The sequence below is a fragment of the Curcuma longa genome, chromosome 17, assembly GCF_044706935.1.
Source record: "Curcuma longa cultivar G26 ecotype Majalengka, Jawa Barat chromosome 17, ITB_CL_G26_1.1, whole genome shotgun sequence".
Taxonomy (NCBI): Eukaryota; Viridiplantae; Streptophyta; class Magnoliopsida; order Zingiberales; family Zingiberaceae; genus Curcuma; species Curcuma longa.
In genome coordinates, this window is record NC_133877.1 from 1960934 (window position 1) to 1979339 (window position 18406).

The window sequence follows — 18406 nt, forward strand, 5'->3', positions numbered from 1 at the left end:
TACAAAGATATTTGACAATAGGAGCTACAAAGATATCAATTCGAATGAAATTGATAGGAGACTAAATTCGGGATAAATGTAAAACTCGGTGATTTGAAACTATCTAGACAATAGGAATATGTAACCTTATTTAGATTTTGATAGCCTACCCTAAATAGTTGAAACTCCTAGCTTACCATTGTAGTTAATTTAGTTTTAAAAAAATTATTCTCGGTTACAGTTTTGGGAGGAAAGTCAATATATCTTACTAGAATATTGTTTATTTAATTGTATCTTTTTGATGGAAACCACCAAATGAATATCATCTTACCATTGTATCTTTTTGATGGAAACCACCAAATGTGACATTGATTAGTCTGCTTCGTGCGTTATTAAGCAAAAACATGGTACTTCACATCATCTTAACATCTGTGCAACATATGTAGTTAGGCGTTCTCTATTTGGAAACTAAGTAATCAGCATATCTTCTCTCAAGTATCCTATTGATCTTTCACTCTTCCTTTATTCCTTTATGGTAAATATTTATGTGGCCCTATGATAGTTTTATATTTTCATTTTTTCATTTTATGGTAAACTGTTGAGGTTCTCTCTGTTTTTTTTTCTTGGCTTTTAAATTAACTGTGCGGTCTTATTAACTCAGGAGACTTCCTCCTATAAAGTGAAAAAACTTACAAATTCCCCAAACATAACTGACTTTTGAAAACCTTGTGATATTGACTTTGATAGGATGCTCTATTTAATTCTTGAATATACAACTGCTATGAAGCACATATCAGCTACTGTTTTCCTAAAGCAGTAAACTCATGTTTCTTATTCATTGTATTTGAGTGAGGGCCACTAACATTTTTCGCTGTCAGCATGTGAGATATGACCTTTTTGTTGGTTTTTCTGTTCTATATTTTAAAATAGAAGTTAATGATTTACAGTGAATTACCTGTTAGCCTCATTCTAAGTCTCTTTCCTTGTGTCATTCAACATTTGTTTGTTTATTCTCTTGCAAGTTCTCTATTTGCATGCTACTCCTTCATCCTACTAGTCTGTATGCTGTCAACAGAACTATTAGAAACGGCTGAAGGAAATGAAGTGCAGAAATGCTTTTTTTAAACCCATATATAGTTCTAACTTGCAGAACAGGAATTGCAAGTGCTTTGATTGCCAATTTATGTGCGCAGATTGGTCATGTGGTGGGGCTTTTTTAGAGTTAGGAAGATGCATGCAATCTATAATAGTCATGTGGTGGACCTTTGATTGCCAAAGTTCAGCTTGTCTTGTTTGAAAACACTGCACTTTCAAGCTATTTGAAATGCATGGGACAACTTATAATGCAGTTAAGGTCGATCACCACTAAACCCATCTCATTTTTACTATGCACCAAAACCCCTATGGAAACAGATTGTAAACCTTGCACTCCTTCCTTAGCAATATGGGGAGAAATCAACTTAACATTTGACAAACACTATAAATGTTTCGTTCAAACTTATACTACATTAACATTAACAGATTTGTTCCCTCAGAAATTCATTGTAGCATTTTTTCCCTCTTCTTCATTTATGATTTTGCAGATATAGATATGTCTGATCAGGCAGCAGCACCAGGTGGCCGGACAGTTTTGAGAGTTGTTGGCGGGTGGTGTAAGTATTGGTGTTATTATTACTTTTTAATTTATAATTTATTTTATAACATATGTCTAACATTTACATGGTTTATAATGCAGTTTTACACTAGAGGGCCATAAAGTTGCAGGATATATTTCTAAGCGAGTATGTCGTTCAGGGCATACTTGGTAGGCATGTCGACCAGGACATGCGCAACTTCTACTACGACGAGTTTGTGGTAAGTCATTTTAAACACCTTATAATGAAGTTGTTTTTTGTAACGCCCGCCCTTATCAGAGCCCTGACGGACGCTACAGTTTTACTTTCTTACTTTCTAACATACTAGTAACAAATACGAACTCCCAAATTTCTTGCGGAATAACATAAAATATCTAATGAAATCGGAAGGAGAGGGAAGCGTGGCGATTTTAAGGTTTGGCCGCGCGATTTGGGAGAGGCGGCCTTTTGTAGGGTTTCCTTCGTTTCGCCGGCCACCGTGGACAATGCGTGGACGATGCACAGTGAAACTTCTCGCCACGTCAGATGTCGCGGACGGGTTGCGCAAAACAGTTGCGCAGTATATCATATCTGTATATATATATATATATATATATATATATATATATATATATATATATATATATATATATATATATATATGTAAATACTATGCTGTGTGACGAGGAATTCGTGACCCGTGCGTGACACTCGTGATCCACCGCCACCCTCACCACATCGTCCGATCGCTGCCGACCTCTCCCTCGGGCGCGATCGACGTGCAACTCACCGACGCTCCGTCATATTTCAACGTATAGTGGCTGGAATCCGATGAATTTCGATCGGAAATAGGGTCGGCAGTGGTGCGACCACTGTCGGCCGTGATCGACCCTGTTTCCAACCAAATTCGTTAGATTTCGACTACTATCCGGTCAGAATCCACCGCCAGATGGAGCGACGGAGCGTCGACGAGCGGCGTGTCGATCACAACCAAGTCAGCGCCTCGCGGTAGCCAGACGGGGCGGTGGGGGCGACGGCAACAGTGATGGATCAGGGCGTCACGCATGGGTGTGTCGCACAAGATAGCATTCTCGTGTGTGTATATATATATATATATAAAGTCTTTTAATAAAAATGTTCGCAAGCTTCCACAAATATATTTGTGAGCTCACGAATCAAATATTGTTAAATTTGAATTCAGCTTGATAATATTTTTAAACTCGAAATTAAACTTGAATTCAGACTCATTAACTTAATCGAACAAATTTGAATAAATTTTTTTCCGAATTGAGATAAGAATAATACAATTTAACTCGTTTACTCTCCTACCTTCTAGACCACCAATCTATTATTTGTAGGTCAATTCTCCATTGAATAAAAATCATCTATTAACTTGTGAAAATTGAAATTTGATCTGATATGTTGATCACGATGAAAGAAAATATTTTCTTGACTTTATCGAGATTTAAATTTTTATCTTCTTGTATAATTCAATCCGTCATAACTAACTCAATTATGTCCTAACAAATCAAAATCCGATGTCTAAAACATTAACAAGACGCTCTATCACTCTACCGTAGCAGATCATTAAATTCCCATGCCGGGAGATGTTGGAAGGAGCTTATTTAGAGTTCACATTAAATTAAATTTGATATTTAATTGGGTAAAATAATTATCGGATAAAAATAAAAAACATGTTCATCATTTATCAAAATATCATAAAGGCGTTTCTTTTTTTCTAAAAACAATTAAATGCACGTCCCATTTAAAATGAAGTGCTTATATGTATTGAATTTTAAGAATTACTTCGCAGCAGTTGCATTAGATATGTAATAATTATTTATTAGTTTTTATATAGTCGTGATGAAATATATTTATGAATGTTGTAAAATATTTTTAATTTATTTTACTTATTAAAATATTATTTTAATTAAATTATTATATATTTAATAAATAAAATCAATATAAAAGATTTGTTAAATCTTATTATTTTGAGTAGTTGACTTTTTAATGGGATATTTATTTGATATTAATTGAAAAAAAAGACGTTTAACGATTTGTTAAATGATGAACACTTTTTTTGATCTGTTTTTCAAAATTATATATATTATATATATATATATATATATATATATATATATATATATATATATATATATATATATATATATAAAATAAATCAAATAAATAAATATTCAATTTATTGATATTCATAAATGCGTTAATTCCATTCCTACGGGCATGGAAGCAAAACCAAAAGCCGGCCGAGGAACAGAGATGGAGCTCGCATCACCATCGTCGCCTCCGCCGCCTGATGCCTTGGGTCATCCGTCCGTAGACTCCCGAAGTTGCGGGAGGGAGAAGCTCTTCGTCGGAGGAATTCCCTCGGACATGAGGGCGGAGACCCTAGGGACGCACTTCGGGAAGATCGGCTTCGTTGAAGAGACGGTGATGAAAGACCGTCTCACGGGGAGGGGAAGGGGGTTCGGCTTCGTCCAGTTTGCGGACCCGGAGGGAGGCCGCCGAACGCGCGCTCGACGACACCAATCCTGTCATCGACGGACGCATGGTTGGTGATTCCTCATGTATCCTAATAGTTGCCAAACGTAAGTGTTAGTATTGCCTCCTTTTATGAAATCATAACCTGAATTGATTTTAAGCACTTTATATATCTTTTATTCCTAATTCTGATGATTAGTTCTGCACATGTTCATCGAAAATTCATTGTATTTAATATGTAGTGTCTTCTTTTGCAATTTTACCATGATCACCATTAATCTGAGCCAAAAACACGGAAGCGTTAATTGATGGTGGTGTGGAATCTCTTATTGCTAAACCACCAATATGCCCATAATTTGGGTTCAAATGCCCCCTTCTTTAGGAGTTTATCTATTCATGATGACCTAAGGTCCCTATGTATGTTCAAAATTGTTCTTGGTTGGTTAGATCACTCCACAACCTCGTTTAAATTTTTTATTTTTCAATGGTAGAGACAAAGTTAGGAATATATTTGTCTGAACTTGGAGAAGTCAGCAGTGAGATCGTTCATATTAATTACTAGCTCAAGTTGCATGTACTTAGAACTTGCAAATTCCCAATCAATAGGCCACAACTTCCTATCTAGGATTAAAAAGGAGTGCCCTTCTCCATCTGAGATTGATCCCCCTTGCTATTAGGGGCCACTTTAGGAGGTGAAATAAGCTAGGGAAGAAGAGTAGGAGGAAAAGGATAGGAAAAGATTGTTCTAGGGGTGTTTACTTTTATAAAATTGTTCATTTAAAAACATTAAACTAACTGTTTAATTACATAGACTATTATTTTTTATGTTTTAATTTGGCTGAATTTCCTTGCCAATTGCATGAACAATAATGCTTCTGCTCAATTTGAGCAGAAGCCTTATGCAAAGAAACTAAATAAACATTACTCCATCCTCTTCCTTCCCTCCCTCCGCTTCAGTCCTAGAAAATGGCTGGGAATGTTGCGTAGGGAAGCTTTTCTCAAGGCATATTTTCTCATTACCTCCTCCACAGGAAATTGGCCCTCAGACTCAAATTTATCATAATTATTTCTTTGAGGAAAAATGAACCCTGCTTAGTTAAGGTAAGGAATATCCAATCAATCGATTTTGTATATTGAAATACCAAGGAAATCCTAAATATTGAAATACTAAGAAAAATTTCTCTTGACAGTGATATATTGAATATGTAATTCCAAGATGTGAAAATATGCATGATTTATCCAAAAAAGTATTAAGAATAAATAGGTGGAAATTGAATATCCAAAAACAAATAAAAATAACATTAGTCAAAGTTATCGAAATAATGAATCATAAATGAAGTCGGGATTCAAATTCCATAGACAACAGAAACAAATATGGATGGTCTTTCTTATAATGATGGAGAAATTTAAAAAGATTACTCATGAGACCTACCTAATATTCTCCCAATTTGTTCAGTTAAATGTGGCTTATCATGGACCGTGGTACCAATCCAAAATGAAAATTTCCTCTATTTCGGCATCAAAACTGAATCAATGAAATGAACATTCAATTTGTTGTAGTCTAGTTTGATTGTAGGTTTCAGTTTTGATGCCCATCCCGAATGCAATTTGTTATTGTATTTTGTTGCTCCCGATATCTCCTTACCAATTGTAAGTCCTTGTCATTAAAAATGCATTTGCTAGCAGAAAAAGTTCCATGCATGCAATTTAAATGGTTATTGGTTGTTTTAGAATCAATTCTGTAGTCGCTCTACTTTCGATTGGGTTCAGTGGATCCATTGAATTTGGTTATTCCATATCATCATTTAATTGTGGGCATATAACATGAAAAAGTAACAGAAAATTTCTCTGACAAAATCTACCTTATTTTTGCTCCAGTAACTGTCATCAAAATGGTGGGAAAATTTGTTGACATAGCTATCCACAACAAGTAGCTGTTGATTAAACAATCCCAGGCAACAAAATCAACTGATCTCAATTGTTTTCTACATTCTGGCAAACCATCTCTATTTCATGCAAACTGTTTCAAATTGGCAAATGATGCAATGAGGCCAAATTAAAAGTTCGATTTTGATAAAAGTGATGCAATGATTAACTTTACCAGTGCTTGAATGGAAAACTCTTCTCACAGCACTATCTTCACGTACTTGAAATATGAAGATCATTTTAGAAGTAAAATGAATACTCTGCTATATTAAAACCAAAGACAAAAAAAATATATACTTCAAATAAATAATGGGGTTAAGCTATGGATTTAAGAGATCAGTCTTCTACCTGGGTAAACGAAATAAGATTGCAAAGACTTGAAGAACTACTTTTGTTGACACAAATGAGTTTTGCTAACGGGTATCCTTGCCATCAGTCAGCATGACTTATCTTAATTTTTCCAATTCCTTTTCTGAAATTTCTCAAATCTTATTTTTCAATTCTTGTCGGGAATTTCTTTTTACTCGCTGTTCATTCTCACATGGTAACTGATTTATTGGAAGCTAAAGTAATAATTTTCAGCCAAAGAGTGCTTGCTAGTGCTCCATTTGATTTGGTTTCATCCTTTATTGACATTGATAGATGCCAACTGATTGATGGACATCTGGTGCGACAAATCTCCTTTGCAGCTGCAAATCACGTTGAAGCCTATTCTTAATCGTAAGCATTACCCATTCAATTGAACAAAATCCTACCTCTTTTCCAGTTTTTTGTACATATATGTCACTGTAAACTTTCTTAGACACTGGCATTGCGATTATTCAAATTGCATATTCATTTATTCTTTCAGTAGTTATGATGCTGCCTTGACAATGGTGGTTCATGCTTACTATTGATTCGTGCCATATGGGATTGGTCACATGGGAATTCTAAGAGTAACAAAACCTAACCTGGTTCTGAAAGTAGTACATTGTGCACCACTCACGAGTAATGATGTGCTTATGTGGCAGCATTGGAATGGCTATTTCTTTCTTTCACAGGTGATTGTTGCAAGCTTTCTTGTGTTTGAATTGAAAATGTTTTTGGTCAATTTTCCATAGCATGGACTCGAGTAACAGCTGATTTGCATGTTAGTTTCATTGTTTGCAGATGATACAAATTGGGACTGCCTAACAAGAAGGGACGAGCCATTGGAATTATTATTCCTCTTAATGTTCCCATCAATTTTTTCTTTTCGTTTCTTTATTTTTTTTTTTCACCCTAAAATCATAGTGATCTCTCAGTGTTTAGGTCTTAATTCTATGCTTTTCTAACTAGTGAGGATTTTGGGCTGACCCTAATCTCCTAGAAATCCTTTATCAGTTTGTCTTGGGAGTGCTCATTGTTTGTGTCTTCTTCGCCCCATAAATTCAAATTCAAACACAGGGACAGATGTGATGTGATGGACACGAAATATAGGTCTTCTCCATTTGTTGCTTTTTTCCTATTATATATATTACCATCTCACATCTATGTCAATCCATCTCCATTAACCCATCAGTCATAAAGTTTCTGCCACAATGGAGTCCAATCCAAATCCAATGAAAAAAGATCTGTAAAGGAACGCATGGAATGACACTCTTCTCGTCCTCTCTTGTCTCATCCATGCATGAATGATCTGATAGCATGTTGGCTATCGAGGCTCAACATTTTTGCAACTCTCAAGATTATTTTGCTGCTATAATTGATTAAATCCGTCTAGACCAGAAGAATTCATCCATGTTTAAACTGATGTTTACTGACGTGAGTCTTCTATAAAGAAACCACCTATTAGTTCTTCTGAACTCAAATTTACGGCTTCCTGAAGAACATTGCATGATTTTGGCAAAACTGTTTTGCGCATGTTATTAATGTAGGTCCTAAATTTATAGCTGTTTGCCTGTTGCTATGACAAAGAAACAAAAAGAAAGCAGAGCTCTGGAGAAGCTTTTTTGCGCTGATAGCTCTCTCTTTCTTCCCATACCACTGCTAAATCCTGATTACAGGACGGACGAGAATGTTGCAGAGGCATGAACAAGCTTGAACTTTAGAGTGGGCCCCCACCATCCAGTCTTCGGGCAGGTATTCTTTCATTAGGCTTGGCATTCATGTTATCTCCTTTTAACTTGTTCCAACTGCAGGAACCTGCCTTTGGCTATTTCTGCCTGCTGCTTTGGAAATTTAATATGCATCCTTAGTTGCTTTTTTTATGAAAAGATTAGAGACACGTCTTAATCTGCACACACGACTGAACCCTCGTTGGATGTTGACTGCTCATGAACAGTGACAGATTGTTTTAGGGTGGTAAAAGCACTAACCGACATCTGATTGTGTACAGGGTTAGTTCAGAGGGAGAAAGGAGTAAGAATTAATTGGGACCTTCAATAGGGAGCAGAATGAGAGTTGGTATGCCATGTGACCAAGCTACAGGTCCTCCTCCTCCACTCTCTCTCTCTCTCTCTCTACTGTTTTTTGTAGCTGTTTTGATGCTTGTTTAGTTCCCGTCGAGGGGCTCTTTACCCAGCTTTCCCTTTTAGGCCTTTGCACACTTTGTTTGGCAATTAGCTTGGATTTTGTTCGGATCTTGTGTTTCGTTCCCTCGTGAAAGCTAGAACCAGCATTTAAGTCCTTTGTCACTGAGCTTCTGCATTGCCTCAGAAGGCTTGAATGGAATGGGCTTTTACTTTATTTCTCTTAAACTTTTTTCTTCCTTTTACCATGTCAGTCCATATAGCGCAATGTTTGTTTGCCTGTCGTGGTCTTTAGTTTTTACTGTGGCGCAATAAGGCAGAAAGTAAAGAGATAAGGGGAAGATATCTGCCTCGTCACATTATCAGACCAAAATGCTAGATTTTCTTTATTTTTTTCCTTCTTGTCTTTTCCTTTTAAGTTCGGAACTAAACATATTTTTCACAACATACTAAGAACTTTTGCTTAACAATATATTAGTGACATTTTACCAGCATTTGTGGTCTTGTTGGTGCATGTCCAAGATATTTATTGGCACTTGAGCATGAAAGGTACCATATGTGACAAAACACTTTATGGAGAGGCACTAGTCCAAATTTAGATCTATATGTGGTCTTGTCCAATGAGTTTTGCAAGCTATAGATGCCTCGTATCTAGCACCTGGATTTTCTTTTTACTTTTCTCGAATCTACTCTCATCTATCTTGATTCTTTGACGTTTTAATTAGTAAATAACAGTTAGGTTATCAAAATTATCATCTATTTGATCTCTGTTCAATTGCTGTTAGATTGATGCTATGGCGTTGACATGGTTAAACACTAGTAGATCACCCTCTGAAACCACATATTACATGCTCATGGAAATCACTCAATCAGTAGGTGATGTAGTACGAGAGGGTGGTGACGAAAACAGTCTAACATCTCCACGACACTGAGATCCCCTCATTGATTATAGGGATAATTTGATTAGCGGGTTTATTTTTTTTTATCTGTTTCCTACTTTGTTATTGTTATGAAAATTAGTACCATGAGTTTAATGATAATGACCTTTTTGTGGAAGTTCTTTAAAACAATTGCTCATCTATTCTTGCATTAGATACTCACATGCCTTATTGTAGCTGACCATAAGCAGACAAACTTGGCCCTTATTTAAGCATTTTGGACTCTGGCGAGGGACAGCAAAATTCTCAGTTTGTTATTTTTTTCAAAAAAAAAATTGTGTTCAATAAATTTTGATTCTTGCAGAAAGAATTATCTACGAGGCATACAATTAAATTATCTGACACACTTATATTTGCGGACGATAACATAGCATATAGCATGATGCACAACTTCTTCCCTACTGTATCACATTGTGTTGATTGCTTAAGTCTCTATCTGTCTTTTTTTATAGACCTAACTTTTTTTGACATGCAAACAAGAGAGCTGGTGACACATTGAATGAAAATGTCATAGGTGGCAGTGTGGAAGGCCTGGGGCCCTCATATGTCCATGCACACGTCTGATATTAATGCCATTTCTGCAGTAAGAACACCAACATATCCTCTCAGTATTAGAGGGGACAGATGAGCTTGACTTCTCCTCTCCTCCTCTACACATGCCCTTGCTCTTCACAAGACAGCCCTATCACAATGTCTGCCAATTACGTTATCGACTTGCTGCTGCTGCTGATGCCTGAGACCTTCTAGTCCTCATTGAAGGCAGCAACACTCTTTTGTGCACCATTTGGATATGCAGCGTTTGAACTCACTGCAGCTTTAGGAATGACATGAGAGTTTCCTTTTGAGTATCTGAAGATTATTTAATTGGCCTGTGCAGGATCTAAGTCAAATTAGGGCGTGAAAGGAATTAGAGTCGGATTTAAATTAGATTCTTGTGAAATCTGTTAGCATTGTTAAATTATATAGGCCTCTAGAGGCCTTAAGACTCATGAATCATATAAAAGGATAGTATTCTTATTCACACATGCATTTTAAATATAACTCGTGCACTTGTTAAAGTACTATGTTATATTTACAATTGCTATCAAATTGTTTTGTAGGTTGCAAACCCTCAAGAAGGTGTATATATATGCCTAGGTTGTGTTGCTATGTACGATCTTTATAATATTCTTCTCCATTTAAATTTGAACTTTGATCTTTGATCTTTTTACCATTGTACTATATTATATTAAAGGCATTTAAAAATTTAAATTTACTTCAGGAATACAGATGCCATGCGACGTGACAGGCCTGATCATTTCGAACACAGCTTTTACAATCCAACAACACTGCTGGATCACAATGATCGCTAACTGTGGATCGTTGACCTTGGAAGACCTTCAAGAATGTCGCACTGTACGCCGGCATAATGAGCATTAACTGAAACATTGAACGAGGGGGCAGAATCGTTTGACCCGATCCAACGAGTCGTCTTCTTCCTCAGCTCCTCTCGTTTCTCATCGCAGAATCAACCTAAATCGCAGAAGTATCAGAGAAGTACGTAACGCGTGTGTAATAACAGCATGCACGGTCGCCTCCCCTGCAACTGAAAGAGACCGGTGAAAGACGAATTGAAGCATCGCCTTGCAGCAGGAGAATGTGGCGCCGAAGCATTCCAGAACAGAGACTCGATCATCATTACACCAATCAATTTATTTCTCGCAGGTATGCCAAAGCAAAGCAAAGTTCTTAATAGCGAGCTTCGAGTGTGATTACTTTGTAATCGCAACCTATGGACCAGGACTACGTTTCCATTCTCTTTCTCCAATCACCTCTTTGTCCGAGCAGATCTTTTGGTGATCTGCTGAGGTGCTTAAAGGAGAAAAATCAATCCTTTTTGATGCATGCACTTTGAATTCGCAGAATACTGGGCACGTCCATTAGATCCCTGGGTCAGCAAGCGTAGAGTAGCAGAACAGGGAGCTATAGAGCTGGGGCGAAGTGACAAGTTTGGAGTCCTTCCTGTCCATCTCTCTCTCATGGCTACAGAACCAGAGGAAGAGCGGCAAAAAGCAAACCGCAGTTTAATTTTCTCTGTTTCCCAAAGCGTAGCTTAGACATGGCAGACTCCGACGTGCCTCTCCTTGGAAAACCAAAGCCCCCTTAAGCAGAGATTTCAGCAGGGTGTTAAGAAAAAGAGAGGAAGAGCAAAGAATCAAAGAGAGAGAGAGAAGAAAAGCTAAAGCAATGGTCCTCAGAACACAGATCCCTATGAGGAACACCGGAATGTATCCACCATTTGCTTGCTGGACTCATTCTTTTTGCTTATTTTAAAGCCTCCCTGCTGCCCGCCTATCACTTCCAGCTTCCTCCTCCTCACTACTTGTTGTCTCGGCCATGGAGCTTAACTGAGCTTGAAGACGAGTAGAATGATTACGCCGTGCACTGCTCGATGATTGAGTCGCCGCGCCAGCCCTGGTGCAATCGAAGAAGATGAAGTCCATATACAGCACGAACGCCAGCAACGACAGCGGTGCTTGGTTGGGCTTCTCTCTTTCCCCTCAAATGGAGGTCGCTGCTGCTGAACAATCTCGCCCGTCTCCTGGTAGCTTCTTCATCTCTCCTCCACTGACGAGCTCCGGTTTCATGTATGGCGTCAGCGAGAATGGAGGGGGACACGAGTATTCTCAGTTAGGCTCCATTCCACTCAAGTCCAGTGGGTCGTTTTGCCTCATGGAAGCCCTCGCCAGATCACAACAAGGTCTGTCTCAAAATCTGGCTCCTCTTTCTTTATTTAGCTTCATTCCACGAGGATCTGAAATGCCGAGGTGCCACCTTCCTTTTCATGGCTCGTTGCATTCATGCGAATGAAGCAATGGCGGCATCTCCGTCTCCCAAGCTCGAAGATTTCTTAGGCTGTGGTCCAGACATGGGGACCCATCAGTACGGCGGCAGCAATGGCAGCGGCAGGGGGTCAGCGATGGCTTTAAGTTTGGACTGCACCGCGTACCACCGGCACAAAGCAGAGGCAGACAGCAGCGGAGGAGGAGGTCGTCACTCCCACCCGCACCCTCCCTCAGACATCATCCACGGCCACTTGCCGCCCTTCCAAGACGGCATCTTTTCTCTGCTCACCAGCCATGAGATGTATCAGCCGCCGCTTGAATGCTCCGGCCAAGCTGTGAGAGCCGAGGAAGCCTCCGTCAGGCTCAAAGATTTGGTGCACGGCGGTGTAATGATGGGTGCCGGTGCTCCTGTTGCTGCCATGGGATACGGAGACTTGCAATCCCTGAGCTTGTCGATGAGCCCTGTTTCGCAGTCAAGCTGCGTCACTGCTCCGCAGCATGCCTCTCCGGCCACTGCCGGCGAGTACGCGATCTCGGAGCCTTGTAAAAAGCGAGCGTCTATGGGAGGCCGGAAGCAGCCTGTTCATCGCAAGTCGATTGACACATTTGGGCAGCGGACGTCCCAGTACAGGGGCGTCACAAGGTCAGTACCCAGGTTTTCATTCTACATTTGCTTGTTCTCAGTTCTTCTTGATATTCATGGCTATGAATGGTGAACTTGCCACAGGCACAGGTGGACTGGCAGATATGAAGCTCATCTCTGGGACAATAGTTGCAAGAAGGAAGGGCAAACCAGGAAAGGGAGGCAAGGTCAGTTCTCACATCTGACGTGCAGGAATCTGTAAACACCTTGTTACTTAATTTCTATTCCACAATCTAACTGTCGACTTCTTCGTTGGGCATGCTTCCATTAATGGCGAACTTGTTGGAAGCAGTTTACTTGGGTAAGCTCCTATCACTCATTCTCACCATTTCAAGAGTGCAAGTCTCTATTTACCATTTCGATCCTTGTATCGCAGGGGGCTACGACATGGAAGAGAAAGCTGCAAGAGCCTACGACTTGGCTGCACTGAAATACTGGGGAGTAAACACACACATCAACTTCCAGGTATGCTGTCGAAGATTCGTCCAAAAAACACATGTTTCAGTATGATGACCAATCGATGGTTTGGAGCAGCTGGAAGATTACCGAAACGAGATTGAAGAAATGAAGAACATGACGAGGCAGGAATACGTTGCTCACCTAAGAAGGTCGCAACCCTCTGTTCTGTTCTTCTCACAGTTTCTTAATTTGAACATGATCTACAATGTGAACTTCTCTCCTTCACAGGAAAAGCAGCGGCTTTTCGCGAGGAGCATCGATGTACCGTGGCGTGACAAGGTCTGTTTTTTTCGATCTCGACGACCATTCAGCTCGACTCCTAACTCTTGGAGATTTCTGCAGGCATCACCAGCATGGAAGGTGGCAAGCTCGAATCGGAAGGGTTTCAGGGAACAAGGATCTTTACCTTGGAACCTTCAGTAAGTTCATAATGCTGCGAAATCTTATACATGTTGTTGATTCCTCCACCATTTTTCTGAGAAAGTAAAAATGCTTTTGGGCCCAAGCATGCTCTCCCGAGTGAGGCTTTACTGCCTATTCAATGGCTTTGTTTGACCAATCATGATCTTGATCTTTAAATTGAAAAGCGGAAGCAAAAGCTAAGAAAGCATTCGCCACTAGAGTTTTGATAACTGTTTCTTACTCTTTTTCTTAAGCATTCTTGTTGCTGATCTGAAGGTACTCAGGAGGAAGCAGCTGAAGCATATGACATTGCCGCGATCAAGTTCCGCGGATTGAACGCTGTCACGAACTTCGACATCTCAAGGTATGATGTGGAGAAGATCTTGTCGAGTAGCACCCTTCTGGCAGGCGAACTCGCAAAAAGAAACAAGAGCGTCGAGCACCGGAGTGCGGCTCCGGTAGCTCAAAGTGGCAGCCAAGAGCTCAATTTGAATGCCGGAAACAACACGAGTAGCTCTGATTGGAAAATGACCCTCTCCCGGTCTCCCAACCGAACATCCACGGCTTCTGAAGAACACAACCAGAAATTCATACCTCTCAGCGCTGAATACCAAAATGAGCCCTTTGCAAACCATCTTCACAGCATCGTCGGAGGCATGGACAGTAGCTCGATGCAAAGCATCGGTGATTCGGGGAATTCAGGGAATCTGAGCACTGTAATAGGAATGCATTCGCTGTCGCTGATTACCGACTTGAGCAACTCTCGAGAAGGGAGTCCTGATAGGGCCGACATCTCCATGTTCTTCGCCAAGACCCCGCCGAAGCTCAGTCCTAGCCCAGTGAACTCATGGATGCCGCCCACCCAGCTAAGGCCGGGATTGCCCTTCGATCACCTCCCAATGTTTGCTGCTTGGGCAGATGCCTGAGTCCTCCTTCCATGCCTTGCAAGAGCAGCATCAACAGTAGCACCGGATCAAATGAAGAGGGTGCATTATTAGTTAGTAATCAAACTTGTTTGTAGTTAAGGGAATGGCATCATTCCCTGAGACCTGGCCTCTGATCTTCTCTTGTGGCTCATAAGTGTTTTTATCTATTTCTTTTGAGCCACTTGGGCAAGGATTTTGCACTGCAGCGGCTTTGGAACTGGTAGATTAGCTACTCTTCTATGCTGGTAATTTGGATGCTCATCTTTTTTCTTTTTTTTTGCTTTGAAAGAAAAGTCTACTGCATTGTTTACTGCTAGTGAATTTCTAACCCTATTGCTCAATCTTTTACATTTGGTGTGTTATGGTGCTTCTAGATTGGTGTTTCATGATTTAGGGTTTAGGGTTTATGCCATACAAACTCACCAATGGTTAAGATTAAAGGATAGTGTTATGGGTTGGTATAATTGGATCCAGAAAGTCAAGATTTGGTTCAATTCGATGACACGTCATACAAAAGTATTGATTCTAGGGTTGGTTGGATTGGTCTCCCGCCTCGACTTGATGATTCTGACTCGGTATTCAATCAGGTTGGATCAACGATCCCGACTCGGTATTCAGTTAGGTCGAGTCAGCGACCTCGACTTGGTTGGCAGCTCAGGTAAGGGTCCAATACCCAACTTGGCATCAGGCTCAGTTTGTGATCTTACACTCGATCTTTTTCAAAGCTTAACTCCCGTTCAACAGTCAACTCTGAGCTTCAAGTCTGAGCCGCTCCACCTAGTCACCTCTCGACTTGATCAAGTCTTCGGCTTCAAGACTCGTCTCAGTCGACTTTGGCTCAAGCACTCTTTGCCACCTACACTCCTACTCAGCGCTATGTGCCATTCTCAACCAACTCTCTTCTATCCAATCCTTCATTTAGCTAGACAAGTTGCCGTCAGAAGGACGTATGCAATCATGTGGTAACTTATCTCCCATTAATGTAGAATGATAGCACCAGTTGATGTCGTATCAGTTCATATCGGTATGGGTGATAAGACTTTTCGTTACTATGGCAGCGATGGGATGTTCTCCTTAAGACATCTCTTCTGACAAAATCTTCTCTCAGGAATACTCTCTTTAATTGAGATAAGACAATTCTTCAGTATTCTTTTTCATACATCTATATATCGCTCACTCCTCGCATGGATACAAGTATGCACCCTAATAGACTCAAAATCGCTCATTCTCTCTGCATTCTTTCTTCTCCCTCACCGGTTAAGGATCTGACTTGAGCGTCGGAGCTGTTGAGTCAGAGCACCCCTGGCTTCCGACCTCCTTTCTCTTGCTGTGCAGGGAAGTTTGCCATTCACATTCCTCACTGCATGCAAATTGCTGGAGGAAAACTCACGTCAAATAAAAAAGCAATTCTCAAGAGTTCTCCTCCTCGTCTGTCCCTCTAATTGGGCCCTCAATGTTCGTCTTCTCTCCCTCTAATTGGGCCCCCAATGATAGTCACCTAAACTTTCCTCCTCTTCTCTATCCCCCGCTCGTGCACAACCCTCTATCTTTGTGACCCTCCCACCCCGGCCGGTTGAGTGCCCCAATTCTAATGGTGCCCTAATTCGTATGTCACGATGTGTTTGACTACACAAATTTGGTTATTTGCTACATAATTAGTTCCTATTAATTTATCAATTGTGATTGTCCAAATTGATTTAAATGGATATTATAGAAGGTGCAATGGTTTAATTAAATTAATGTCAATAATTCAAATCCAAATGATTCACTGATCACCAATTAAATTGGTCTAACCAAAAAAAAATATATGATTAGATATATCTTTGGTGGAATTAGGTCTCAAAATATATTTATTTATTTAGTATATCATTCATGGAAATTTACTTGCATTTTTGTTTCATTACAAGTTTGGTAGCTACCAAAACTATACATTTAGGCAACTATTCATTGCACTTAGCATCCATCTCTATTTTCCTCAATTTAAAGCATTGTTATGCCTTACCGCATTACTCGCGACTAAAATGGCTAGGAATGGTGCATCGAGCAAGGGAAGGCGGAAGATCGAGATGAAGAAGATACAAAGTGAGGATGCCCGCCATGTGTGCTTTTCCAAACGCAAGGCGGGCATCTTTGCTAAGGCTAGTGACATCTCAACGTTATGCGGGGTCGATGTGGGTATCGTGATGTACTCACCTGTAGGTAATCCTTATTCTTTTGGTAGTCCTACCGTCGATCAGGTCGTGGATCGATTCCTCCTAGGAAACTTGTTGCATGATGCCGACACGAGCTTGAACCTAAACCATGTCAACCAACAACTGAGCCAAGAGTACATGGATCTGTCAAACCAATTGGAGGCCGCGAAGGATAGAAGTGTCAACTTGAAGGAGCGAATAGCCAATGCCCAAACCCAAGAGTTTGATTGCACTAGAGACATCAACAAGTTGAGTCTCGAGCAAGTTGACCAACTCAAGAATAGGTACGAGCGACTAAAGGTAAAAACTGAGACTAGGATCACAGAAATACTTAATGGTGAGGCTAACCCATCAATGGTAATTGGGGGAAGTCGAATGACATCGATACGCAATAGCGGTGTTGCCTCATCTTCCCTAACTAGGACTTTTATTTCAACATCTAATTCTAATGGATCAAATTCATCTTAGATCATCTGGCTCGATCGCAACATAAGTATACTAGCATGGCCCCTTGCCTACATGAGCCACAATATTGGGTTATGCGTGTATTTTGATACCTATAAAATAAAGATTTGTTGCACTTTATTGTGTTCTTGGTGATTCTACATTTCAATTGGGTTATGTTAATATTATTCTGTTAAATTTAGAGATTGCTTGTGTCTTCTCATAAATTTCTTTATTAGAACTAGTCTTCAGAATAATCGTTATTTTGTTTAGTGTCAAGTTCGCTAGTGTTATCAATGCATATTCTATTCGGGTTCATATCAACTTAATTAACATCGATGGCACATAAAAATTATCGTTATATATTCTAGAAAGATTAATTTGAAGTAATTAAGAAGATGAAAAAAAATCATTTGTAGGATGATCACTCCTTTATCTTCCTAATATCATTTTCTATTAATTAACAATAATTCACTCTCACTACAAAGTTATAAATTAGAGGTTTGATTGTTCATAGATAGACAGCAATATCATTTTCTCTTATACGTTCTAGCTTTGATCGATCATAAATAGACATTATCTAATATATTTAGAAGTTAGAGAGTTGAACATAAGCCTCGTGCTTAGATTATTAGGATTATGAAGAACTTAATGATTGATGCTTATGTGATGTGTGATGTGGTAACCTTCCTAATAAATCACGTCCGAAAGTCTCAAGGATTAGACAAAAGTTAAGGCTCATACTGATTTGATAGCACGAGTCAAAATAGCCCAAGGAAAAATGACTCCATCGCAATAGAGCTAGAGTGAGCCTAGATTTCATTTCGACCTCAAACACTGTTTCGGCATCAGACACCATCTTGGTCTTAGACATCATCTTTACTCTGACTCAAGTCTCAATTCCACACACCCTTAAGCTCGTTCCATATCTATGAGTCTATGTCCTTCATGAGCCTATAAATAAAAGCCATGAATATTTTCTAGACACGCGACAATTTAAGAATAAAAGAGTTGTTATGAGATTATTAGATCTAGTTCCTCGGATACTCTCCTATTTGCAGATAATGTCAA

General features: G+C 39.6%; 2 protein-coding genes, 1 long non-coding RNA gene and 1 pseudogene across 3 annotated transcripts; 3 read left to right on the plus strand and 1 right to left on the minus strand.

The window, feature by feature from the left end:
- The window catches only part of LOC141811489 (extra-large guanine nucleotide-binding protein 1-like), a 7964-nt pseudogene extending 5306 nt beyond the window's left edge, over positions 1 to 2658 (minus strand).
- A 4309-nt stretch (positions 2659 to 6967) lies between these two features.
- On the plus strand, positions 6968 to 10908 carry LOC141848193 (uncharacterized). Its single transcript, XR_012603496.1, has 4 exons — positions 6968 to 7057; positions 7167 to 8117; positions 8374 to 8465; positions 10706 to 10908. It is a non-coding gene; the product is annotated as an uncharacterized LOC141848193 (long non-coding RNA).
- Positions 10909 to 11916: 1008 nt separating this feature from the next.
- On the plus strand, positions 11917 to 14953 carry LOC141848509 (AP2-like ethylene-responsive transcription factor ANT). The gene is made up of 9 exons (XM_074736543.1): positions 11917 to 12184; positions 12297 to 12912; positions 12997 to 13079; positions 13205 to 13213; positions 13289 to 13377; positions 13447 to 13520; positions 13600 to 13650; positions 13714 to 13790; positions 14050 to 14953. The coding sequence occupies exons 1-9, from the start codon at positions 11917 to 11919 to the stop codon at positions 14697 to 14699; spliced, it is 1917 nt and encodes a 638-aa protein (XP_074592644.1). The 3' UTR covers positions 14700 to 14953.
- Positions 14954 to 16720: 1767 nt separating this feature from the next.
- LOC141811490 (agamous-like MADS-box protein AGL29) lies at positions 16721 to 17359 on the plus strand. Its single transcript, XM_074699519.1, has one exon. The coding sequence runs from the start codon at positions 16721 to 16723 to the stop codon at positions 17357 to 17359; it is 639 nt and encodes a 212-aa protein (XP_074555620.1).
- Positions 17360 to 18406: the final 1047 nt, after the last annotated feature.

Bases quoted from the DNA above. Each gene is read 5' to 3' on its own strand.
- LOC141848509 (XM_074736543.1), top strand. From the start codon at position 11,917: ATGAAGTCCATATACAGCACGAACGCCAGCAACGACAGCGGTGCTTGG. The intron at 12,185-12,296 runs GTCTGTCTCAAA...ATGCGAATGAAG, and splicing joins CCTCGCCAGATCACAACAAG to CAATGGCGGCATCTCCGTCT. The intron at 12,913-12,996 runs GTCAGTACCCAG...AACTTGCCACAG, and splicing joins CAGTACAGGGGCGTCACAAG to GCACAGGTGGACTGGCAGAT.
- LOC141811490 (XM_074699519.1), top strand. From the start codon at position 16,721: ATGGCTAGGAATGGTGCATCGAGCAAGGGAAGGCGGAAGATCGAGATG.